At 46.8% G+C, this 26,522-nt stretch overlaps 1 protein-coding gene across 1 annotated transcript in view; it reads right to left on the bottom strand.

Annotated features, from left to right (window-relative positions):
- Positions 1 to 26,522, bottom strand: part of Nod2 (nucleotide binding oligomerization domain containing 2) — a 69,618-nt gene that overhangs the window by 5,929 nt on the left and 37,167 nt on the right. The window contains exons 5-12 of the mRNA XM_008828311.3: positions 20,024 to 20,129; positions 14,483 to 16,298; positions 9,917 to 10,000; positions 9,655 to 9,738; positions 7,470 to 7,553; positions 4,134 to 4,217; positions 3,581 to 3,664; positions 2,085 to 2,168 (exon numbers count right to left, since the gene is read on the bottom strand). Of these exons, the coding sequence (XP_008826533.1) occupies positions 2,085 to 2,168; positions 3,581 to 3,664; positions 4,134 to 4,217; positions 7,470 to 7,553; positions 9,655 to 9,738; positions 9,917 to 10,000; positions 14,483 to 16,298; positions 20,024 to 20,129 (2,426 nt within the window). The remainder of the gene's footprint in view (positions 1 to 2,084; positions 2,169 to 3,580; positions 3,665 to 4,133; positions 4,218 to 7,469; positions 7,554 to 9,654; positions 9,739 to 9,916; positions 10,001 to 14,482; positions 16,299 to 20,023; positions 20,130 to 26,522) is intronic.

The following is a 26,522-nucleotide window of genomic DNA, read 5'->3' as shown; positions in this document are numbered from 1 at the left end:
TTTTTTTCACACCTTTTATTCTCTCTCTCTCTCTCTCTCTCTCTCTCTCTCTCTCTCTCTCTCTCTCTCTCTCTCTCTCCTCCCTCCTTCCCTCCATTCTTCCCTCCCTTTCTCTCCTCTCCCCTTCTCCCCCCATACATATCAGCAGCTTATGTTTTATGAGAAAACCAAGATGATACTGTTGTTATTATTCAGGATGCTGAATAGTCCAGTCTGGGAACAGGGAGCACAGGCTGCCCCCCGCCCCACTACTGCATCCTTTAGGATCAAGTCTGTGACAGTGACAAAGAACAAATATGCTACATCTACACATGATCAATGATGTACCAGTGTCTCCAGTGTCTTAGCTTGGATAATCCAGGCCTTACCCATCCCTCTGATCCATGTGCATCAAGTGGTATATGTGGAAGTATTTTCCCTGAACATTGGTGGCTTCCTGGCTCCTGAGAGAAATGCATATGCCACCAGCAGGCCAGAGAGCAATCTAGCAGTGGGGCTGATGTGCCCAGAGGCAGCTGCCTGCCCGTCTCTAAGGTAAGAGTGATGCTCTGGTGACACTTTCCAGTCAAGATGTTACCTTCCTCCATCAGGAGCCATGAGGTGCTCTGAGGTCTCCATGTAGTGAGTGTCAACACAAGCCTGTGATGGTCACTGTGCAGATTTTAGCTCATATCTGTTTCCCTCTCCTTGTGGTGGAGGTTCGTAGCCAGTGAGTTCATCCCCAGAGGGAGCCACAGCATGTCCCTGTAGCTCCCCTAGCTCCTGCTACTGTCCAGCTCTCCAGCTTTTAGGCCTACATATCTACAAGCTTCTGTCCCTTCTACCTCTCTCAAGCTACCTCCTCTTCCACCTGGAAAAGTGCACCCACCTCCCAGCTTCCACCCACCTTTGGCCCCTGCTTTAGCATGAAGCATCAAGAATTACCATCTATGATATACAGCAAATTCCAGGACTGCCTTGATTAAAACCCTCCAAAGTCCTCCCAGTAAAACCCCAAATCCTGATCACGACTCAGAGGCTACACTGACTACTCTCCTATCTCTTCTCACCCCACTGCCCAGGTCTCTCTCTATTCTCAAAGTCACCAGGCTTGTTTGTGCCTCAGGGCCTTCGCACTTGCTATTCCAACCACCCGATGTTCCTTTCTGAGACTTCAGTCAGTGTGGTGGGCACCTTTTAGTTGTTCAGATTTCAATTCAAATGCCACCTTCTGAGACAGACCTCGCCCAGATGGCAGCAACCCTGCCACATCTCCTTTAACCAGAAATCTCTTTTGTTCACCATTTGTCTCCTCTATGAGAATGTAAGAGCTGGAGGAATGGGAGCCTGCTCTGTCCTTTACGCCACTCTACCCTCAGTGCATGGCACAGAGTGGCAGCACAAAAACACTTGTCTGAATGCATAGATGAGTGTCTGAACATTTGTCCAATCAATAAATGAACACACACATTAACAAACACCAGCACTCAAACCACTCTGAGGAACACCACTGCAGATAACGGTTCAAACAGTCCTTCTGCCTGAGCAGCAAACAGTCTGGAGGAGGGAGGACACCTTGTGAGTCAGTGGCAAATGCAGTCAGCAACCTGCCCATCCATGCTTCCTCAACTTGCATCCCCAATTCTGAGAGTTGCCTGAGGAGATCTGCCACTCTGCTGACCTGAGTGGGCCTAGCCTATAGAGGAAAGCTGGAACAGCAGAGAACTGACACCCTCACAGACACAGCTCCAGCAGGAAGAGCAGGTACTTGAGTATAAACACCCCTGCTACCCTATCCCTTGGTTGGATAGGCGCCAGGTGAGCATGCTCTGCCAGCTCCTGGAGGCCCCAGCAACATGAGATCTAATTTCCCTTGTGATAACTGAGCCAGGATCCTCTCTCTCCTGGTCACCCATTCCTTCCTGCCAGACTGAACTTTTCTCCCAGCAATGATGCCAGCTTGTCAGGTAAGCAATGAGCACTAGCACCCTCATCTTCCCAGACAGCTCCCACTAGGCACCTCGGTGGGGCTCCTGGGACAGCCCACTGCCTGCTTTCCTGAGGCTAGGCATCACCCTCCCAGCTCCTGCTCATGGGTCCCTTACTTCAGGACTTTCAAACTTGAGTTTCTCTTCAGTCCTTCTGCGAGAGAACACACTCCTTCATCATAGACGTGGTTCTCCTCCAGGCTGCAAGAACAGAGAGATTGAGCTGTCCTGGTGACGCTGACTGTGGTAAAGGATGTCCGTAAAGATTAACCCATGACCCTTCCCCCACTTAGAAAATCCCAACATGCATCAAGAGTAAGAACAGACAAAGGAAGGGTGAAAAGATTTAACTCTGGGGATAGCTTTGCTAGGTGCTTCTATATAAAAAGTTCCCTCGTGCTCAGCTATCCAATATCCATGACCCTTTCTTTCCTATATTAAGTGGAAACCTCATTTTGTTATGGGAAACTATGTGCTGGGTGAAAAATAACATTTCTGCTGTCCACTGCAACCAGGGTTGGCTGAACCTCACGTGAGGTGCTCCTCTACCAAGAAATGCTAGGGTAAACTCCAGTCAGGACATGAGCAGTGGTACTTCCACAAAGCTGGTGGGCCCTGGCAACAGCCAAGGCCCCTCCACAGTATGTCTGGCAATGCTCTGGGTGTCGACGCCTTTCTGCTTTCTGGAGAAACCTTTTGGCATCTTCCCTCATTACTCTATCTGGAGCTGCAAATTCCAGGCAGCTCTGGAATTGGACTCATGGCAATGTCTCCAATGTCTCCAGGACTGAGAGACTTGGGACCTGCTTCAGGTCGGTGGCACAAGCACAGTTCAATAACTCCAAACTCCCTTCCCCTTCCAAGGTGATCCTTGATTCTAGTACCCAGTGGTCTTGGAAACTCAAACTCATTTTGAAATAACTACACTTCATGAGCAGTACTCGTGGTGCTACCAGGAGCTGCGGTTGTGGTGGCTAAGGCAGTGGCAGTGACTCCCCACTGCAATGCCTTAACATTTATGGAGAGCTTACATGGCAGACGCTGTATTAAGCTCTCTACAAGCACTACTTTCCTTGAGGTTTTCTTGTTTGTTTGTTTTGTTTGTTCGTTTTTATCTTTTTTGAGACAGGGTCTCCCTGTAGCCCCAGCTAGCCTGGAACTCACTATGTAGACCAGGCTGGCCTCAAACTCACAGAGATCTGCCTGCCTGTGCCTCCCAAGTGCTGGGATTAAAAGCATGCACTACCACACTTGGAAACCTTCCTTAAGTTTTAAAAACTTCTCTGCAGCTAGAAGCATTCTTGCTCTCATTTTACAGATGAAATCTGGGATTTTTGTTAACTTGCCTAAGATCTCAACCTGCTTGATTCCAGGGTCTGTGGCCTTCACAATTATGCCGTGTATGGGCAATAAGCAGCCAGCAAGCCAACAGATACACTTTAAAAGAATTAGCAGTGGCACCAGGCTCTGCAAGCTTTCCACCACTCAGTATATAAAAAGCCCCAATCAATCAGTCACTCAAGTCATTCAGTTTTGTCTTACCCATACAATCTCCCTATAGAAGAGACCAAGTAACTGCGTCCCTGGATCAGGGGACCACCCTCCCAACTTACCAGAGTTCCTCTAGTGACTTGTTCTTCTCCAACATCAGTGCAAGGGCCTGGGCACCCACACTGCCAATGCCGTTCCCTACAAGGCTGGACGTAACCATGGAATAAAGACAAAACAGAGAAGAACCTCAGACACAAACTAACCTATGAAGGGCAAAGACATGGCACACTGTCCCAGTGTCCTTAATTTCAGGCATTATTAATTGATTATAGTGCTCCTTAAGCCCAAAAGCAACCTTCAAATCCTTCCCAACATGATACTCTGGCCAGCCATTATCACTAGAATAGAACTGGTTCTTAAGATTAAAAAAAAAAAAAAATGTGACTGGCTCAACTCACAATCTTCAATTTAAAGACAGGGAATTAGGATTCTAAAAGGGAGAGAATCGCCTCCAAATTCACCAAGAAAGCTTCGGGTTGCCTGATCCCAAACCCAATGTCTTTCTTATACTACTGCCTAACATAAGGGAGAACACACAAAGTTCAACAGCCTCCAAAACTGGCCCAACCACCTGGCTCCGCCTAAAATAAAGGCAGGACAAACCCTGAAGCTTACCTGAGCCACTTCAAGCTCTGGTGATCAGCCACAGCTTCAGCCAGGGCCTGGGCACCCTTGTCACCCACGCTGTTGCCCCAAAACCTGAGAAACCAACAGTGTGTATTCAGGACAAGTGCTACCATGCTTCTGCAGGGCTACTCCACCCCAGAGAGGTCTCAGCAAAGTAGGTCTGCCACAATCTTTGGTGAGATGACCAAACTCCACTCAGACTTTTCAGTGGCTTTAAATTTAAGACTTCACAGAAGCTCATGGACCACATACCCTCAGTGACAGGGAACTCACCCTCAGTAGAAATTCACATGGTGGTGGATTTGTTTTCATACACTTAGTTCAGGTTTGCTTCCAGGTAGCTATCACCACAGGTCTGTAACTACCCTTGGAGATACCCAGAACAATTCGAACTCTACCTGAACAAATCAACTCTTCATCTCTTGTTCCTTCTTAATACCCCCATTCCCCGTTCCTATAGCTCCTTTACCTTCTAGGTCATCCTCCTCTGACACACTGTAGCCTAGGCCCAGTTCACACCTTCTGACAGCTGCACTGGGCTGTCACTGAACTTTTATTCACTAGGTGAAATTGTTCTGTCAACTTGATTGGACTGAGAAATATGTAAGAGATAAAGCCCACCTTTGGGGGTGTCCATGAGGGTGCGTCCTGAGACAATCAGATGATAAGAGGGGTCTCCCCTAATCAATGACAAAATCATTTGATGGATTTAGAGTATGATGACATTATTGGGAGGTGGAAAAAGGAGAAAGTAGGAGGTGTGATCTACTTGGAGGAAGTAGGAGTGTATCCTTGGGACAATGTATTGCTCTGGTCTCTTCCTATGTCCTGTCTCTACTTCCTGGTCAACCACGAATGAATAACTGTTTTCTACCACAAGTTACTGCCACCATGGTGTCTTCCAAAGTTTACAGGGCCAAGCAACCATGAATCAAACCCTCTGAAACCATAAGCCAAAATAAACACTTCCTCCCTAATGTTGTCTAGGTCAGGAATTTTAGTACCAGCTACAAAAAGTAACCAATGCATTCAGTGAAGTATTGACTGAGATGTGGCTGTGTAAAATACAGCTCTGGGGACAGGACATTGTAATGGGAAAAAATAGAAATAGGGGCTGGAGAGATGGCTCAGTGGTTTAAGAGCACTGACTATTCTTGCAGAGGACCTGAGTCCAGTTCCCAGCACCTACATGGTGGCTAACAACCAGTTACCACATGGTGGTAACTCTAGTTCCAGGGGATCTGACATCTGACCTCCATGGGCACTGTGCTACAGGGGTGCACTTACATATGCAGGCAATACACTCATATACATAGAATAAAAATAATAAAAATATTTTAAAAACAAACAAAACCTGAAAACACCCAAATCTCACATCAACAGTTGACTGTAAAATAAACTAAGACCACTGGGTGTGGTGGCACACACCTTTAATCCTAGCACTCAGGAGGCACAGACAGGTGGATCTCTGTGAGTTTGTGGCCAGCCTGGTCTACATAGTGAGTTCCAGGACAGCAGGGGCTATAGGGAGGCCCTGTCCCAAAAAGACAAAAAAAAAAAAAAAAAAAAAAAACAAAAAAAAAACCTAAGACCATCCAACTAGTGGTAGTGGAGTCTCTATAGCTCTTCATTTTAAAATAAGGACATACTGGTATGAAAAGACGCCTATACTATATTACGAAGCCAGGGGCAGGGGAGTTAAAGAGGAGTCTGTATCCTATGAAAGTGTTTGGGGTTTTACAAGGAACTATACATAGGCTGACTAGACTCAGCAGATGGACAAGCACCGGGGAACAGCTGGGGGCACTGACAACACAGTGGACAGTAACAGGGATGACAGAGTATATGGGCTCTAGCGGGGGTCAGGGGGATGGGAAAGTGTCACTTGGGATGTGGGTACATAGATGAATAAGATTGTTTGAGATGTTCTATATGAAATACACACAAAAAATGGCTCAGCGGTTAAGAGCACTGACCACTCTTGCAGAGGACCGGGGTTTGATTCCCAGTACCCACATGGCGGCTACAAACCATCCTTAACTTCAGTTCCAGAGGAATCCGAAGCCCTCTTCTGACCTCCACAGCATTGTATGACATGGGTTCACTCACATACATGCAGACAATACACTCATACACATAATATAAAAATAATATTTTAAAAATCAATAAATAAAAAATGAGTTATTGTTGAGGATGAAGCATAAAAATTTGCTTCATGTTACTTAGTAGATATGAAAAACATTACCATTGAAATCTACCTGATGACTTTATATTCATACTCGGGTACCAAAGATCTCAGAAAGTAACCAACTATGATACTAGTAATAATCAGATATATAGAGATTAGATGCATGTGCAAACATCTAAATGTTAGTTGCATTAAAAATGAGTTTTTCTGTGTGAAACAGAATATTTTAATAATGAAATGGAGATCTTTTTTAAAGCTTAAAACTTCATTCAATTTTATGTATTATAGGGTTTATACAGAGTACAATATTGTATAAATGTTTTAATTCAACTGTAAACCTAAAAAGTTACAGCCAATTTTGAAAGAGATGCATCTTGGCTCTGGAAATTGCGATTGAATATGTCAATGCTGTTTTAATGAAATGCTTCTTCCAATTATGTGGTTAATAAATAAATATTTTTTAAAAATTAAATTTTTTTTAATTGTTTGGGGTTTTAGCACAGTTCCTGATCCAGTCCCAAGACCAGACAGGTGCCTTAATAAAACCATGTTTAAAAGACATAAATGCCCAGGTGTGGCAGGTAAGCTCTCAAACAAAAGAGAGCTTCATGGAACCGAGGACTTGTTTCGTGTAGATTCTGCTGCTACTAACAGAACTGGAGAGGATGCTAACTCCAGATTAGCATAGTCCCCTCTTCCTGGCTCACACTAAGCTTGTGAGCAGAGCAATAGGCTGTAACATCTGGGTCCTACAAATATTCTCTCTTTCTTCAGTCCCAGATTCTAAAATTAGCAATTCTTGCCAACTAGAAACATACCCTTAGATATCGCCATTATATCCCTGGTGTTCTTTAGAAACAGAAAGTGTTCCGAGGTGCAGCCAAAGCCCACTCTTGAGCACCCCCTAAGGACCAGATGGCTCATTCCCAGTTCACGACACAGCCTTCTCTCTACCCCAATGCCATGAGCTTTCTCTGCCCGGAAGCAGTCCAGCACCATCCACACTCACCTAGCTCAACCTCTCCTCTGGAGCCTGGGCTGCCTCTGGGCTCTTCAGATAAAGTGGCTCACCAGCCCTTAAATCTTAAAAGCCCCAAACTCCTCCACAGGCCCTCTAAACCCAGAACCCAACCTACCCGAGGAACTGCAGGGAGGTGCTGCTCTTGAGCCCCTGGGCCAGCACCTGGGCTCCAACATCTGTTATGTGATTGTTCCCCAGTCTGGAAGGAAGACACAGAAGCTGAAAGTTAGCACCAGGTCTCTCCTGGGACACAGCAGTGGCATGCTGGTCGGCAGTGCTCAGTCTTGATTCCCACCAAGGCTCCTACCATGTGAACTTCCATATAGGTCTGGGAAGGAGTCATGCCTGGGACCTGGTTTCCCTGAGAGACTGTCATACCTTTTTCACTTGGTCTCAGACATTCTGTCTAAATTCCAGTGAGCCCCTCCTCTGTGACTTCAGATCCACACACAGGTGGCACATGCCTGCTCTGAAGGGGTCGGGGCCCAACAGGCTGAGGAAAGGAGGGATCCTGAGTGTTCTCTATCAACACCAAGACCACCCACTGCAGGAGGGAGGGAGGCAGGGCCACAGGAAAGTAGCAAGGAGCAAAGATGAGCAGGCAAGGAAGGCACAGTCAAATCCAGTCACCTCCAACAGTTCAGAGATGTCACCCACAAATCAAACTTTCTGGAATAAATACAATGCAATGTCATCTTTTCAAGGCACTTTAAGGTGCTCTGGCTCACAGCAATCTTACAGGGTAGGTGTGGTACCAAGAGATACCTCTCAGACTTTCAACTAGAGGGAACTACGGGCACTGGCAACTGTGCTCAAAATCCAACACGATGACCTCATGCCAAGGCTGCTGCCCACAGGCTGCCCCCAGTCAACAGAAAACACAGACCTCTGCTGGGCAAACAGGGCTTGAGGATAGCCCAGTGTCTTCACGAACTCTCTCTGAGCTGTACCCAAATCCCAAGTGCTTCCTCCCAGTCTTCCTTTCTTCTACCATCTTTCACACAGTCAGTCTCCAGCCTCCATTGCTCCCTCCCCACTCCCCACTGTGGGCATTTCACAATGCATTTTCTACTCATCTAGTCCCTTCTCTGAGGACCAAACTAACATATGGACACACAAGCTGGAAGTTTACATAATTTACCCACAATCCTCAGTCCGGACCTGGCTATATAAAGCATGCACTGTACTGCACCAGCTCCTCATGTATGTTAACTCCATCACAGCAGCCTTTGAGACAACTGCAAGCATGATCTCATTTTAAGGAAAGAGACGGGGGTACAGAGACATTAGGCTGACCCAAGGTCATACAGCTAACAAGGATTCCAATCTCAGGGTTCCTACATTTGAACCTAGGACAACCTAGCTCCAGAGCCCGTGCTCTCAGTTATGATATGTTGAACATAAACCTAGGCCTCCAATTCTGAGTCCTGCAGCCTGTGCTACCCAGAGATTTCCCTGGCTGAATGGACCAGGTGAGCCTGGGGAACGGGTGGCAGTGGCCTTGGTTCCTGCCCCTGTCTGAGATGAGCTATGTGGCCAGATTTTAAAATGGCACATCTCTCATCCCCAAAGGCCACTCAGTGGGTGGAAAGAAAGATGGAAGCAATTCTTCTTTTACCGCTTCACAAATCACAAGTGGTGGCAATATCCAAAAGAGAGACACTAGAGAGAGGAGAAGGAGGAGGGAGAGAGGGAAGGAGGGAAGGAGGGAAAGAAAAAGAGAGGGACAGAGAGACCGAGAGGGGGGAGAAGAGAGACAGAGACAGAGACAGAGAAACAGAGAGAAGAGAGAGACTGGGAGACTGACTGAGACTGAAGAGAGCAGGTTCTTCTGGGAGCTTGGTGTATATGTGCTGGTCTCTGATCAAACAGAGACTTGGGTTGAGGGCAGGAACACCAGAACTGCAGACTTCCCAGATGGAATTTCAAATTTTGACTGCTCTGAATGGTAAAGGAAGCTTCTGTGGAAGCACTCCAGCAAATAGATATCACAATCATAGTGGCAAGCAAGTGCCTGGTGTGGGACTCCCCATGAAGGACACGCTCAGTGTGCATCAGAAAGAACTTGCAATTCTAATAGTCACAAGAAAGGGGAAGCCTAGAAACTCTTCACCCTGGGAATAAAAGGTCCAAAAGACAGGGACTGCTCAGCCTCAGAAGAGCAGGTGCAGAGGACAGCATGGGATCTGAGAAACCCAGCTCAAAGTGAGATGCTGCCCCTCATGCAACCAGGGGTCAGATCAACTTGACTTGACTATGGGGAACATCAGTTTCGAAGAAGAGGGAAACCCAGGGCTCACCTCAGTGCCAAGAAGTTCTGCTTATGTGCAAGGAGCTTGGACACGGCGTGGGCACAGCCATCGGTGAGCTTGTTGTTAAACAGACTGTTGGGTTCCAGGAGAGAAGAGACATGAAGACAAAGCACATGGCCAGCAAACCCTCAAACCCAGGGTGCTTTCCTTTCCTCCTAGGAGCCACCCTGTATCCTCCAGCCAGGCCACACCTGGCCATCCCATCACCCACTCATAGCTGCTTTGGTGGACACAGCCCAGTCCAACTCACGCTAGCTTCTGCAGCTGCTCACAGTGAACAGCACGCTCAACGAGCATGCAGGCACCTCGATCAGAGATACCATTATCTCGCAAGCTGAAAAAGACAAAATCAGTTCATTTGAAAGTCAAGCCAATTACAGAAAACCTCAAAAGAGACTTCATTCACCCCTAAAATGCCAACCTCTCTGTGATTCTGGGAATCTCAAGCACAGAGTACCCCATTGTTGGGAAACCCTGCTGTTAGGGTTGTAGTTCTCCATGTCCGGATAGCCCTAAGGGGCTTGGCGCCAAATGGAAGGACTCCCCTTCTCAGCAGGGGGCTTCCTGCTCTCTTCCTGGCTTACCTGGAAAGTGCCACCAAGCACGGATGCCTGACCTTATTTGGAACATGACCTTTGGCATAGTTACCTGGAGTAAAAACTACCCCCAGGTTTTTTCTATATGATAATCAGGCATTGCCTGATAGTCGGATGATAGGAGCCCACTGCCACATGTAAATAAAGCATACTATGAGCACCTATCAGCTGAGGCTTTGGCTACTGCCTCCACACTATAATTTCTCTAGTTCTCCCACAGAATAAACGGAGCTGTTTCACTGAGTCTGGAGCTGTATCACTGCTGTTTCACTGCACCGTGGGACCAGCCTCCCCGGAAGGGCTTTCTTCCGTCAGTGCTCACTGGCCGTCCTGACTCCGTTCGCCGCTTCTGCTTCCCCTGCCCTCGTGGACCAGTGGCCAATGACCCGCGAAGAGAGGGAGAGACCCCCGCACCCCATGAAGGTGAAGACTCCCAGCATCCCTGACCAGGGAGCTGACTGTGGGACAATCCAAGGAGTAGGAACCCTAAGTTCTGACTTCCTTGAGAAGCCACAGATGTAATTTCAGGCCCAGTTCCCACCTTTGAAAAGGATCATGAGTATCACAGTCACCTCACAGAAGGGTGCAAGGTAAAAAGGAGCCCATCTGTGGGAGAAGCAGCCAGAACAAAATAGGACCAGTAGCCAGCAGATGGTGGTCCAGCTGAGTGGCTCAGACCTTGGAAACATGCATGTAGGCTGGGTTCAGGAGCCCTGATGACCTGCTTCTTGCTCAGCATAGCCCTGCTTGTGGGCAAGCCCCTCCAACTCTTCCAGGGTCACCACTCCACAAAGTCATCTGAAAGCTTCCCTAAAATACAGCTTCTCAGGCCTCTACCCTGGACCTGGCAGTTGTATGTACGCATCAAGACTAAGAATCTGTATACTTTAATAAGTGCACCCACAATTCTTTATCCTCAGGCAAATTTTGGCAGCCATGACTAGATGGAGCTGCTGGAGCCCCTCAGCTCAATATCCTGACCCTAATCATCCACTCATTGGCTATCCTCTTGTCCTTTCATCAACAAGAAAGGACCACCCTCCCCAAGGTGTGCACATACAGCCCCGGAGCACCACACACCATAAGAGAAATCTGCAATCACAAGTACATTCCATGCACCCGCACTGCCCTAGACACTTCCCAGCAGGAACTTCATCAGCTTCATCCCAAACCAATGCAGGAAGTACTACTAATATGTCCCCAAGAGATGGAATCAGGCACAGACCGTGAAGTGATTGCGCTAAGACTGCACAGCGCTGAAAGTTTTGATAGCAAGTTGGGCTGCTGATCTGCCTTGAACCACAACCTCATGCAGTCTACCTGTGGCCTTTCTGAGCTAATTTTGAAGGTCCGAGGAGCATGTTAAAAAAAAAAGGACAGAAGAAATCAGAATGTGTCAGAGCTGATACAGGAAGTCATTTCGCAAAGCTCTTGTTTCAATTTCACATGCCTGTATGTCAGAAAACTGAAACCCATCATCCTAGAGGCAGAGAGAGCAGGATCTAAAGAAACCTGCATAGGACAGCTTTGCATGTGGGGTTTCCTAGAGGCAAGGATTTCAGTTGGCATGGAAACCCTTTGAGTGGGAGAGATGCAGCCTCCTACTGTGGGAGAGAAGCCTGCCCCCTTCCTCCCTTCCACTTTCCTTCCTCCATCTGTGTCTGTGTTAACACACACACACACACACACACACACACACACACACACAAAACCAGCAACTTGCTGGCTGTGTGTAGGTTAAGAATGGTAGAACTTGGTCAAGAGCTTTAACTACTGTAGTAATCAGCTTTCTCTCGCTATTAGGAAATCCCTGAAGTAATTAACTTATGAAGAGAAAAGGATCATTTTGACACATACTCTTAGAGGTATTGGTCCATTATCAGTTGGCCTCATTAATTTGAGGCCTGGAGAGAAGCACCACATCAAGAATGTGGGGAAGGAAAATACCTTACATCCCCAGCCAGGGAGCAAAGGGCAGGAGAAAGGCAGGGTGCCCATAATTCCTTCCAAGGGCTCACATCCAATGACCTACAGACTTCCCACAAGGCCTAACCTCTTAATGGCCATACTTCCTAATAGCGCACAAGCTTCTAGCACATGGATGTTGATGGACACTCATCCAAACCACGGTAACTGCTTGTGGACAATCAAGTTGATTCCTACAGAACAGTAATTCTCAGTGTGAGACTGCCTGCATCCAAGTCACCAGTGATGCTTGCTAGATACAGAGATTTCCAGACTCCCATCCTAATTCTACCAAACAGGAATCAACAGTCCAGGAATCTGTAATTCAACAAGGATCTTTGCACACTACTCTCTGACTACCATGAACAAGAACCAGGTCAGCCCTCCGTTTCTCTGAAAACAGACAGATCCACAGCCTCCCTGACCCCAAGACCCCTGAGCACTCCACAGAAGGATCATATGGACATTCCTAAGAGAGGAGAGAGGACCACTGAAAAAGAAGGAAGCTTTGTAGAGCATACCTATAACTCTAGTACTGAAGAGGTAGAGGCAGAGGGATCATAAGTTTGAGATCACCCTGGACTAGCTGAGACTGTCTCAAAAACACAAATAAATAAATAAATAAATAATAAATAGTTCTATGAGGATCATTCATGCCAGTGTGTTTGTCTTTTGAGGGTCATGATTAAAAAGTACAGGCCTAGGAGCCAAGAAAATGCACACTCATACCTCCATCAAGCAGCTTCAATACTCAAGTCTCCAAATTCCCAGTCAAGGTACCATCAGTCTCTGATCACTCATTTTTCTGGCCAGATCCATGCTCCCTCTCTTGGTTCTTGGTCCCCCGGGAGGCAGATACTCCAAGACAACACCAGGCCTGCTAGGCCTCCCTGCTGGGTTTAGCTAGCTAGGAGAGGGGACCGTCAAGAGGCAAGGGGACAGGATGGAAGGGCAGGCTTTCTTCCCCCAGATCCAGTCCTTCCAGAAAACTCTCTTCAGGCTCTCCTTTTAACTAGTAAATCCTCCTTTGGGCCACCCCAACTGTATGAGTCCCAAGCTCTGCGCCATCCTCTGTGTCCTTCCTAATTCCTATGCATCCCTCTGGAGACAGTCCCCTTCATGGACTGTCCTCCTACTGCCCAACTCAAGTGCTACATGTTTCCTCAAGACCCTGATGGAACTATTCATATTTCCAGTGTATATGTATTATATATAATATAGATATATTAACTCTACATAGTATATATCATATTATGTTGTCTACTGATCACCATGATCCCTGTGTAAGAGTTTGCTAAGTCACCACACAGTTTCAAGCAAGTATCTGTGTTTTCATCTTTCCCTCAGAGAAGATACACAGTCATAATACATGCAGAAGTCTTGTCCTAAGATCAATTAAGGTTATCTTCAAGGAGTCCTAAAGCCCCAGGAGGCTGTGACTAGATCTTAACTACAATCTACAACTTCTGCTCTCTTAGGTTCTAAATAAATAGACGGACATCCCCTTTCAAGACAGGAAGTTGGGAGCTGGGGGCATGCTGATCACCAGGCCTGGGCATGTCCTCTGCCTTTGCCTACTCCAAGACATGGGAAGAGGCCCACACATTCAAGGGCACAGATGTCACAGACCAGAGCCTCACATTTCAGTCATAGGGCCAAAAGCAGCATGGGTAATGCCAAAAAGGTGAAATTCTCCAACCACTTATCTCAAGAGTCTAGAAATTCCCATTTTGGTGGGGTTTTAAAGACTTGGGTTGGGTTCAAGTCACCTTTGATTTGAAATAATCCCTAATACAAACAAGACAAACAAACAAACAAAACCCAAAACATTGCACAGGACCTCAAGGTTTTCCTGGAGTGTCAAAAGTGCATCCACAGATAGGGCTCAAGAAACTTAGAATCAGAAAGGTGGTTTCTGAAAACCTCCCTCGCTGTTCAGAGTGACTCAAAAAGTTATTTCATTCCTCTGAGCCTCAAGGAAAGGATCATGGGGATGCTAACATCTGTTGAATCCAGAGTGTTTGTGGAGATGAGATGAGACAGTTCTTGTACCTAGCACAAAACATTCAAGTACAGCTTCTGTAATCTGTACTGAGATGCGGAATGGGAAGGGGTCTGGCCTGTGCTGTACACAGGATGGCAGACCTGGCACTAGGTGCAGACTTATGGATCCCAAACAAGTGTCAGACTCCCCCATGTAACCTTGACAGTGGCATCTGCCAGGTGCCCAACCAGTAAGGCTCAATCACACTCACTATACAGCCGTGCAGACATCAAGACAGGGCAGCAGCTGTTCCACGCCAACATCTCCCACAGAGTTGTGATCCAGCTGCAGGGCCACAGGCCGCCGGAGGTGTCTCAGTACAAAGGCGAGGGCAGCGCACTCTGCAGGGCCCACATTGCAAAATGTCAACTTCAGGTGCCCAACATCCAGCCTCCGTACAGCCTTTCTCGCCAACTGTTCTTCCTGCATCTCATACAGGCTCCGGATAAGCCAGATGAAGCTGGGCATGGCATGCATGCTCTTGGCCTCGCCAGGCACAGCAGATGGGATGGAGTGGAAGTGCTCGCGGAGGCTGCGGGCCAGACACCAGCGGACACACATCTTGCGTCGCAGCAGCACCTTCTCAGAGGTCTGGCATGTGGCCTGCAGGTCCCGGTGTTCCTGGGACAGTAGGCCCGCTAGGAAAGCCGCTGTGATCTGCAGGTTATGGGGCTCAGCCTTCTGCAGCAGAGCCATTTCACTGCCCTTTTTGTCCCTGGAGTCCTGGACACACAGTGTGGGTAGCAGCCTGGCCAACGATGAACTTCCCAGACGGCGGCAGTTGAAGAGGTGTCTGAGTGAGGCTGCCGAGGTATCTGCACTGAATGCCAGGTAGAATGCGGCAAAAAAGCACTGGAAAGTGATGTGCAGGAATTCCAGGGGTGTCACATTCCCAGGTCCAACACTTTGGGCACATACCAGGAAGCCAAGAGAAATGTCAGCAGAGTCAACCTGTGCTGTCTGGAGCTGCTGCGCTGAGAACACATAGCAGCACATGGCCAGGCCCCAGAGAGCCAGACGGCCAAGGTGCAGGAGGGTTGGCAGCCGGCCTTGAAGGAGTCCAGGTCCTAGACCACAGGAAGCAGAGTCTGGAGGGGAATCATGCAGCAGAAAATGCTGTAAGATTAGGAGGTACATGTCTGTGGTGGTCGCTGGGGACCCCCCATCCTGCATCAGTAGTTCCTGGTAACATTTGGACACCATCCATGAGAAGACAGGGAGGTGACACAAGCCGTGCAGAGCTGAGGTGGCTTGCAGTAGTTGGATGAGGCGGTCTGCCACCTCAGGCTCTGAGTGGCACTTCCTCAGGTACAGCTTAATGCCCTCTTCTGAGAAGCCCTTAAGGTGGTACTCGGTACGGACATACTTCCTGAGGAGTGCTGACACAGAGTCTGGACGGCTGGTCAGCACCTTGCAGGCACCCTTCAGCAGGTTGCCCTGCAGAAGGTTAAAAAGTAGAGTCTGAACCGATGTGGGATCGGTCGGAGAGCAGTGGCGCTCCTGGTCTGTGAACCTGAACTTGAACTCATCCAAGCCATCGAAGGTTAAGAGGACACGTTCAGGGTAGTCAAGGAGGAACTGGAAGACATCGTGCTGACCAACATCAGGCCAACAGCAGTGCTCGAAGAGCAGCATCCTTAGGGACAGAGGTTTGGCCACACACTGCAGCTGCCGGCAGCTGAACGGGAAAACCAAGAGGAATTGCTGGAAGTCCCGCCCTGTAGCCCACAGCGAGTGCAGCTGTTGCAGGAGAGTGCTTTTGCCACTGCCCGCCTCACCCACCACCAGCACAGTGTCTGCATCTTTGTTACGGTGACTGTGGGTGCCAAAGAGTTCCTCCAGGCCCAGAGTGGTAGGGCTCTTCTGTGGTGCCCTAGCCATGCCCACTTCTGTCTGCAACTCTAGGATGTTCTCAGTGTATATGTCCTCCAGGCAAAGATTCTCCACCCCATCATAGGTACTAAGGAAGTGAGACTGAGCCAACACTGTGGTCCTCAGCTTGGCTATGAACTTCTGACACTCAGCAGCTGGGAGACAGAGAAAAGGCAAATGAGGGTGGGATCATGGTCACAATGGGGACCTGACCAAAGTGTAGCCTGCACAGGGGATGCAGTGTGCAGCTGGGAGAGAAAAGCCAGTGGGCATCCATCTTAGCTCACCCACTTATAAGCTATGGGCTTTTGGGACAGCCAGAGAACCTTCTTAAATATGTGTTCTCCCATGCAAAGCAGAAAAAATAGTAGAGAACTTCAACATGGACAAACTGAGATGACACATGTCACCAGGTAAGCACAGCATCCAACAGGAAGACACCGGCCACCATTGTGCTTAATATGTACACCTGCAAGTGCCATGGAGGGCTTGACTCAGAGAACTGTATCCTGATTGTCTGTCCCACCACACTGGTTGAGTGCCAGAGACAGGTCCCTTCACCATTCTGCCTCTATTGCCTCTTTTTAAAGGGAAACAGAAGGAGAAAAGGGCTTAGAAATCTATATTTTCTTTTTTATTTTATGTGTATGAGTGCACTGCCTGCATGTATGGAAGTGCACTCATGCCATGCAATGCTTGTAGAGGTCACAAGAGGCATCAGATTCCCTGGGAACTGGAGTTACAGATGGTTATTAGCCATCATGTGGGTGCTGGGAATCAAACCTGGGTCCTCTGAAAGAGCAGCCAGTACTCTTAGTTGCTGAGCCATCTCTCTAGCCCCTAGAAATCCAGACTTTGAAGACAAGACTCCTTAGCCCACCATTTAGTTTGGGTGGGTCATTTGGCCTTGCTGGAATCCAGTCTTCTTGTCTGTAGAAATGGTAATTATTAAGTCCTTAATGTGAAAGATATCCTGCAGATTCATTGTGTTTGAGTACTCAGTCCCCAACTGATGAGGCTGTTTTGGAACGGTGTGGAACCGTTGAGATGCAGGGCTTAGCTGGCAGACATGGACCACCAGTAGTGGGCCTCCAGGGTTATAGTCCAGCCTACTTCTGTCCCAGCTCCCTATTTCCTGTCTGTTCCTGTGATGTGGCCAGAGTCTCATGTTCCTACTCTTTGGGCCAAGCCACACCAGTCGCCATGCCTTCTCACAATGGATGGTCCTACTAAACTGGGAGCTGAAATGATCTTTCCTTCCTCCAGTTCTTTTCTGTCAGATATTCTGTTCCACCACAAGGAAAGTGGCTAATTGAGGGACAACCATCCTAAAAGATCATTTCAGGAGTCACAGAGAGAAAAATGCAGTTTAGCAGGCTATCTGAAACTTGATAAGCAATCAAAACTGCTGCTGGCTCTACTGTAGGTACAGTGGGCACAGCAGTGGCCCCCAAAAATGTCCAGATCTCATGCCTGGAACCTGTGAATATGTTACTTTGTATGGCTAAATGGACTGGATGGAGTCAGAGACTAGTTTTAGGAGACCTCAGGTCACAAGGTTCCTGGGCCAAGGGATCAACAAAATCCCCTAATCCTCTCTTACTGAGGGAACAGCCAAGGGACTGCTGCTGGTCCTTTATTACCCAGGCTATGCAAATGACTTCCCAGTCATGGCTTAGTTCCCCTTTCAGGAAATAGGGAAGTATGGGTGAGAGTTTTGGGCTGGCTGGACATCACCATCTTCACTGCGTCATAGCCTCACTGTCCTGTGTTAGGCCTAGTGTTAGGGTCACGGTTCCTTTAGGGTTAGGGTTAGGGTTAGGGTTAGGGTTAGGGTTAGGGTTAGGTTTAGGATTAGGTGTAGTGTTAGGTTTGGTTAGGATTAGGCCTACCATTAAGTTTAGGGTTCGGATTAGACTGAGGCATAGGGTTAGGGTCATGTATAGGTTTAGGTTTAGGGTTGGGATTAGGTTTAGGGTTATGATTAGGCTACAGTTAGTGTCAGCAGAGCCACAGAGAGTAGGAATGCTATATTATGCTGGTGTCTGGTGTATCCTTTTTTTCTTTTTTTGATATGGGGTCTCACTATTGTAGCCCAGACTGGCCTCGAACTTATAATCTTTCTGCCTCAGCCTCCCAAACAGCTGGGATTACAATTGTGTCACCATACTCAGAATGTGATGCCTCTTATTCCTAGAATTTAGGATCACTGTTGCCCTTTCTACCCTCTGCATATATCAGGAACACTGTCCAGACACCAGAAGACACAGACCTTCCTTTCTAATGCCAACTATAATGCTGGCTTCCAGTTGTTGCCAACAATAATAAACACCTCAAAACAAATGAACGTAAGGCTGGCAAGATAATTCAGTGGGTAGTACTTGTTGCCAAGCTTGATGACCTCAGTTTAATCCCTGGAACCCACATGGTAGAGGAAGAGAGCTGACTCCTGCAGGTTGTCCTCTGACCTCCACATACATACCATGATGCTTACAAACACACACTCACATACACTCACACACACACACACACACACACACACACACACACACACAATGTAAAGTTAAAATAAATAGGGTAAATTTAAAAAAAAAAAAACCTCTCTCATTTAAAAAAAATAAACACAATTGTCACTTTTTTCTTTTGGAAACAGGGTTTCATACAGCCCAGGTTAGCCCCTAACTTGCTATTTTAGTGGAGGATGATCTCCTGCCTCTATCTCCCAAGTGCTGGGATTACAGGCATGTGACCATGTCTACCTATTCAACTGTCATCCTGAGACGTATCTTGTGTGAGGTCATTGCATATGCCTATATGGCAGCCGTGCTTGATGGCATCAGCAGCAAATGCTCACCAAGGGCCAAGCCAGATACTGTGCACTAATATCTATGTCCTGTTCTTAGATGAGATGGTGCACAGCTGGGTACCGAGCACAAGCTTCCAGCCATCCTGCCCACAGGGCAAGGCCAGGATGATAAACCCATTCCTTAGCTCTGGGTGCACAGTTCAGAGCCTTCAGCCCGTTATCTTCCTTTTCCGTGGGAATAAGACTGAGAGGGTATCAGGCTTGCATCCTCTTTGCAACTGATGATTTCTCCTCCTAAGGAGTTCAGGGTAGGTGGCACATTCCAGTCAGACCCATCTTCCTGTTCTTTGCCACTCAAACCTTAGTTTCCTCACATGTAAAGTGGAACACAGCAACACCTACTTCTCAGGGCTGCTATGAAGGGCAGATTATCCATAAAAGTGTATAGCAGAGGTCAGGTGTGGTGGCACACCCTTTTAATTCCAGCACCAGGGAGGCAGAGGCAGGCGGATCTCTGTGAGATCGAGGCCAGCCTGGTCTACAAAAAGACTTCTAGGCCGGCTAGGGCTTCAGGAGACCCTATTTCAAAAAATAAAAAATAAAAGAAAGAAAAAGAAAGTCTATGCAGGTTGTCTGGTGTACCCAGGCCTGTTTCACTTCTGAGTTGGTAACATGGACACAGAAGAGACCACCCTCTAAATCCACCTAGTTATGAGTTTTGGATCACGAGAAGCTAGGTTTTAAGGGTCCAGAGAGCCAAGCCCTGTCTGTTTCTGGTGTAGATGGCAGGAGTTTAGACAGCAAAACGGACCACAGTTGGCCCTCCGTGTAACAGTGGCTCCAGTGAGCACCACATAGTGTGGGGAGCAATGAAAGGAGGAGAGCCATGAATGTTGCCGTACTTCCACTTTTCATTACAGTTGAACGACTCTGATGGTTGCTTAAAATGGAGGAACTGAGCCTGAGGGAAGATGCCAATAGATGGATGCTACCTGACATGTGTTTGCTCTTTAACCAGGAATCTGTGCTGACTTCCTTTTCCTTTCTGGTTAATGAGAAAGGACAAACACATACCCTCATAAGGTGGGGACTGGGAGACTGGTAATTCCTGGGTGTGCTGTAGAAGGAAGGCAGCCAGTCCATTTGCCTTCACTGTGGCCAGATCAAGTAGCCTTCTCGCCTAGGGAGAAGAAAAGGTCATTACTTTTTGAGGAAGATGGATGAAGGAGTGGTGTGGGGTGGGGGTGGGGGCTGTTACAAGTTGAACATCCCTAATTTGAAGACCCCCCAATCCAAAATGCTCTGAAACCCCAAACTTTTGAGTTCCAATAGAATGCCACAAGTGAAAAAGTCCACACCATGAAACTTTATTTCATGTACCAAATTATTTTAAATATCATATGAAATTACCTTTAGGCCATGTGTATATGAACAATAAATAAATTCTGTGTTTCAACAAGGGCCAAGTCACCACAATATTCATTATGTTTATGCAAACTTTCCAAAGTTTAAAAAAAATCTCAACCTCAAAATACTTCTGGTGTCAAGAATTTAAGATAAAGGATAGTCAGCCAGCAAAACGGTTATACATGCAACTCTCTTCTATCACAGTGAAAAAAACAGAAAAAGAACCCTTGGTTCTTTTAACAAAAGTGATACATTACTAGATGTTAAAATGAACACACATACCTAACCTAACTTCCTCTCAAAACCCATGAAAAGAATGAATACCCAAAACTAAGTGAAGCAACACAAAATCAATGAAGACATAAACATACCAACTTACAAAGACGGAGAAAATGATTCTGGAAGTTGTGGATCCTTAGAAGTGAGGTTCATCAAGTCCCATGGCTTGAACTCAAACTCACTCTCCGGGCTGAACCCCGTATTCTGGTCTCCACTCTGAACTGTCCCGAGTCTGGAACTCACACTCATATTTGCCCATTTTCCTTCTCCAATCAAATATTTCATAAGCCCACACACATGCTGGGCCTACAGCCTCCCTCATCTCAGCTCATGTCTCCTCCATCCCTCTAGTTGTACAACTAAAGGTTTGGAGTCACCCTTGCAGTCCCTCCTCTGCACCACATCAGCAAATCCTGTATCCTCTACCTTCAAAGTACCAGAACCACACTGTCCAACAGACTAGAACACAAGCCACACACACCTTAGGTTTTCTAACAGCTGCATTCTTCAAAGTGAGAAACAACAATGGTATGTGAGAAACAATCTATGGTATACTTACCATAAATTCCACTTAACACAAGACATCCAAACTGTTGCCATTTTGACAGGTTATCAACATAAAACATTAGTGAAATAACGTTGCATTTTTCTTTCCTGTCAAGTCTTCCACTGTGCACTCAGATTCTCAGTGTGGCCCAGCTGTGTTGTAGTGCTCAACAGCCACCCATGAGCCATCATCTACAGGCTATGGAATCCTGGCATATCTCACCAGGAGCTCATCTGCTGTCCTGCTCCAAGGTTCACTGGGGCTCACCCCAAAACTGCAAAGCTGGTCTGATCTCCCACACTGCCCATGTGCTACAGCCTACTCCCAGCACCATAGCTAGAGGACAATGCTTCAAAGTTAGCCAACCCACACTAGTCTGGCATAAGCAATCAAGCTACAGTGTCACAGAGTAGGGGCCCAAGTCCAATGGTAAACTCTCAAGATCCAAAACAGGTAAATATCCCTGCCTGTGACCCTGTCCAGACTGCATCTCCTCCTCTTCCTCTTGTTTGCTCTGCTCAGTACTGGGTTCCCATTTAATGAACACTAGCATGGTCCTACCTTAGGACCTTTGCTCTGACTGTACCTCTGTCGAGAGTACCTGACTAACTCCCTCACCCCCCCAAGTCTTCACTCATACTCTACCCTCTCAATGAGCACTCTGTGACAACCTTATGAAAAACTAAAGTCACTTATGCAGAACACTCAATGTACAGATTCCTTTACTAAACTTCCATGGCACCTTGGCACCTTCCAATCACTAATTTGCTTCCTTCTGCTACAGTCTGCCCCTCACTCGGGTGTGATCATCTCCAGGACAAGGTTTTCCGTTTTGTTTACTAAAGTAGCCCCAATGACAGAGGCAGTATGAAAGGATTTGGTGATTGAATGGGATAGATGGACGAATGCATGGCAGTGGATTTAGAAGATCCTGAAGGTCAGACCCTAAGGCCAGAATGTTGCCATTGAAAAGTTCATCATGTGCACCCTACACTCTGGTATGGCAGATTCAAGTACATCTTGAACACAAGGAGACAACAAACACAAGGACCAAGACAAAGAGTCCATGACATAGATCACCAGATTTCCTTTCCTACTCCAAGACACTAGCAGCTGTCTCTACCATGCTTGCATGGCAGTCTGGAGATCTGCATTCTAAAAGGGTTAAAGAGAGGCTCCCAGAACTGTGAGAACCCAGACACAACTAAAGATTGGATGCCACATTTCAAATCAAGGGTTCAAATGACCATTTGCAAAATGAATACCAGGACTATCCTTGCCACACCCACACCACACATCCACCAGATTTCCAGACCTTTGCAATCAGGAGGCTTTCTATTCAAGAAGCTTGGTAAACCCAGAAGGAAAGTTCTACTGATAGAAACACTGACATTTCCTGAATGCCTATTGTGAAAGTCACAGTAGACAGATTTCACCTGCTCATTCATTAAGTTTCAAAGTCTGTCATTTCAATAATGAGAAAGACAGTCAAGGCCTACCTAGGCCCAAAAAAGCACCAAATATGGGAGGTCAAAGCCAAATCAGTGGGGAACAGAGAGCAATTCAAAGGTTAAAAAGTTCATGCAGGAAGCAACAGTTGCCTAGCAAGTGCAAAGCCCTGGGTTCCATCCTTAGCACAGGGAAAGGGAATCTATATAGCCTAAATAAAACAAGCCAGCCAACCAAGCAAACAAGAAAACCCAAACTATTAATATTATGATGGTTACATAAAAGATAGTATCTCTAAAACAACATCAAGATGCTATGATAAAGGAACAGTAAAAATAGCTTTTGCAAAAAACTTATGAGAGCAAAGATGAAAACTTTGAGTTCCAAGTGAGAATACATGCACAAACTTGGGTATAGTGACTCATGCCTATAATCCCAGGACTCAGGAAGCTAAGGAAGAAGAATTGCCCCAAATCTGAGGCCAGCCCAGATTTGGTAAGAGTTTCAAGCCAGCCTGTGCTACAGTGTGAGACCCTGTCTCAAAAACAACAAAACAGCACAAAAAGATACAAAGATAGAAAACTAGAGGATTGGTCCAGAAATTGATTCCAGGGAAAGAGAAGAGAGATAAAACAGAAAAAAATCAACAGACTTATCAAACAAATTTCCCAAAACACAAAGATACGAGCTCCTGGATCCAGAGGGCCTCCTGAATGTCCAGTACCCAAGGTAGACATCTATGAAAGTTTAGAACAGTGAGGACTGAAAAAATCTTTTGCCAGCTTTCAGAAAGAGATGTAAAATGAGCTTAGAATTCTTAGTTATAACACTAAAAAGGGAAGATAATAAAGGAATATTCAAAATTGTGAAAGAAAATGATGGCCAGAATATTCATGTATGTGCAGTGCTGGGGATAAAACACAGGACAGCACACGTTAGCTCTCTACCACTGAGGTGTCTCTCCAGAACCCTTTTTATGTTTACTTTGAGTCAGGGTTTCACCAAGTTGTCCAGACTGGCCTTAAATTCACTATTCATCCAAAGCAGGGCATTCAATCCTGCCTCAGTCTCCCCAGAGCTTGGGATTACAGGTGTGAACAACCAGAATTTTATACCTAATCAAACTGTCAATCAAGTACAAGAGAAGTTTTACACAGTCAAGAAATTCAACTCCTATAACCTCCATCTAAAAAACGAATGGATATATGATCTACCCAAACAGAGTAAACTAAGGAGCAACAGACTCAGGACATAGGCCACTCAACAGGGGATGACAGGATAATGGTGGTGTAATGTAAGCAGAGGGCCACCATTCCATAGACTGGAGCAGTGGCTGGAGACTAATGCGTGCTAAAAGCAGTTATCACCTAGAGGTCCCTAATACTTACCTATATTTGTCTTGCCCTCACAATGAACTCATACTATTCCTTCTTACCTCCTGCTTGTCTACGTCAGCTGAGGACATTGGCTTCACTCGCAGAAATGCTCACCCTTGACCTACTCTTGAGAGTGAGAGTGGGCTCTAGTGAACTCATAACCAAGTAAGTATACAGCACAGCCCACTTCGTTTAACCACACCCCAGTGATCCCTGGCACTTGCCTCACACCAGCCCTACCAGATATTCCAGATGAGCTCAGGATTTCCCCCCAGACTCATCCATGATCTTGTCCATTGACCTCCTGGAAAATCTCTCATAGACTCCCAAGGAAGAGGAAGTAAGGCCATGTCCCCAGACCCTGTAAAGTTACCTTGACCTGGGAGCCTCCATCTGAGAAGAAAAGGTAACACTGCCACAGCCCTTTCCTGACACAGCTGTTTAGCTTGCTGCTCAGTTTTTCAAAAGTAATATATTGTTTGGGAATTTATTGCAAAAAGTGCTACAACCATAAAGAAAAGCAAAGAATGATTAACACAGTGGAGACACTGTCACCTCTAGTGATCGCATCTGAAGGACTGGGGTACAGGTGGCGTTCTGTTTCTTAACCTGGATGTGGGGAAGTGTTTATCCTAGGCATAGGAAAGGTATGTGTTCTTTTGTAAGAACAGTACATTTCTAACTTAAAATGTTTAAGTTGATACTATGATAGAAGCAAGCAATTCTGAGCTCAGTCTGACACCTCAGCCCTGTTGGTTTACCAGCTGCATGAGTCACATGGACAGCTGGTATCGCAGCTGGTATTGCCAGCCTAGGTTTCCCAAAAACTGTCAGGCTTAACTGAACAAAACTTCACAAAACCCTCACATCACATACGTTTTTGGGGAAACCGGAGCTGGACTCAGTTTCTAGATGGCCCTCCCCTTCATTCTCAACCCCGCACCCACACTCCCACAGTCCACTGGAAGGATTTAGCAGGTTTAAATGAGCTGCTGGGGGAAAGGTGAGTATGGTGTCTAGTACACACCTGATGCACACTCAGGAAATCTTAGCAATGGGTGCTTTGCGGACTGTGCTGCACAGCTTCCATTGTAAAAGAGACCCTCAACTGGGAAATTTCCTCTGCCAGATTTACCTGTGGCATGCCTGTGAGATTCTTGATTGTTGAGTAATGTAGGAGGGCCCAGCCCACTGTGGATGGTACCACCCCTAGGCAGGGGTTGTATAAGAAAGCAGGCTGAGTCAGGCATGGTGGCACACACTTTTAATCCCAGCACTCTGGAAGGAGTACTAGGACACCACACTTTAGCTTTCTCCCACAAGTGAGCAGATCCCAATGAGATCAAGGCCAGCCTAGTCTACATAGCAAGTTCCAGGTCAGCTGGAGCTACAGAGAGATCCTATCTCAACAAACAAAAGAAAGCAGGCTGAGCACAGGCCTCCATAGTCTCTGCTTCGGTTCCTGCCCCCAGATTTCTGCCCTGAGTTCCTCGTCTGGCTTTCCTCAAGGATGAACCGTGATCGGAGCTGTAAGCCAGAAAAACCCTCTCTTCACCAAGTTGCTTTCGGTCAACGTTTCACCACAGCGATGAAAGCCGACTGATACACAGGTTTCGTTTCACCACAGCAATGAAAGCCGACTGATACACGGGTTTCGTTTCACCACAGCGATGAAAGCCGACTGATACACGGGTTTAGTCCTTCAACTTGCATTTGTTTTACTCTGCAATGTTTTTCAGTTTCCAACCACCAACCAATGATAGAGGTTGACATGGACTGGGTGCCAGGGGGTTAGGGGGTAGGGGGCAGGGGGCAGGGGGCATGCTAGCTGGACATGCTACCTACACTAAGTAGAAAATTCGATTGCTGAAGGAAAGCCAGCAATCCCACAATACCAGGGCTGAAGGAGGCTCTGAAAGGGTGGATTCTAATCACTTAATTCCAGGTAGTGTAGACCCTTTGTCACCTCTCAAATCCTTAGACCTACTGTCCTCTGCCCCTTCCATCCCTCAGCTCAGTCCCCACCTTCAGTGTTGGCTTTCACTGTCCACTTAGTTCTTTCTTAAGAGAGAATGCTCACCCACTAAAATCCAACCTTTCTTCTGCATATCCTAAGCACTATAGGTTACAGTCCCTAAGGCTCTGCTTTAGTAGCATCCCATGGGCTCTTGGAGGATCACAGTCTCCTTTCTATTTGTTTCTGAGCATCTCCTGGTATCCACTGACTTCTTCTTTGGCCTGTGAGTTATTCCATTTTTTCACCAATCTAAGTACTTCCAGTATTCAGACCCTGTCTCTTACAGAACCTAAAGATCTGGCTGCCTTCTTCAGACCCTGCAGAACATCCAGACCTGGATATACTGCTGAACACCAGATCAAAGGTGACAAGCCCCAAGCTTGTAACTTTGGAGTGAGCTGATTCTGGGGATAGACTTGTCATGGGGATACAACAGATCACGGGCACCCAGGAGGGATAATGAATATGCTCTCTAGAGTGTCAAAGGGAGGTGGTCTG

This window comes from Nannospalax galili, unplaced genomic scaffold (assembly GCF_000622305.1).
Source record: "Nannospalax galili isolate Female #2095 unplaced genomic scaffold, S.galili_v1.0 scaffold1353, whole genome shotgun sequence".
In the NCBI taxonomy this organism is placed as follows: Eukaryota; Metazoa; Chordata; class Mammalia; order Rodentia; family Spalacidae; genus Nannospalax; species Nannospalax galili.
Note: the sequence above shows the minus strand (reverse complement) of the source record. Positions and strands in the feature narration are given on the sequence as shown.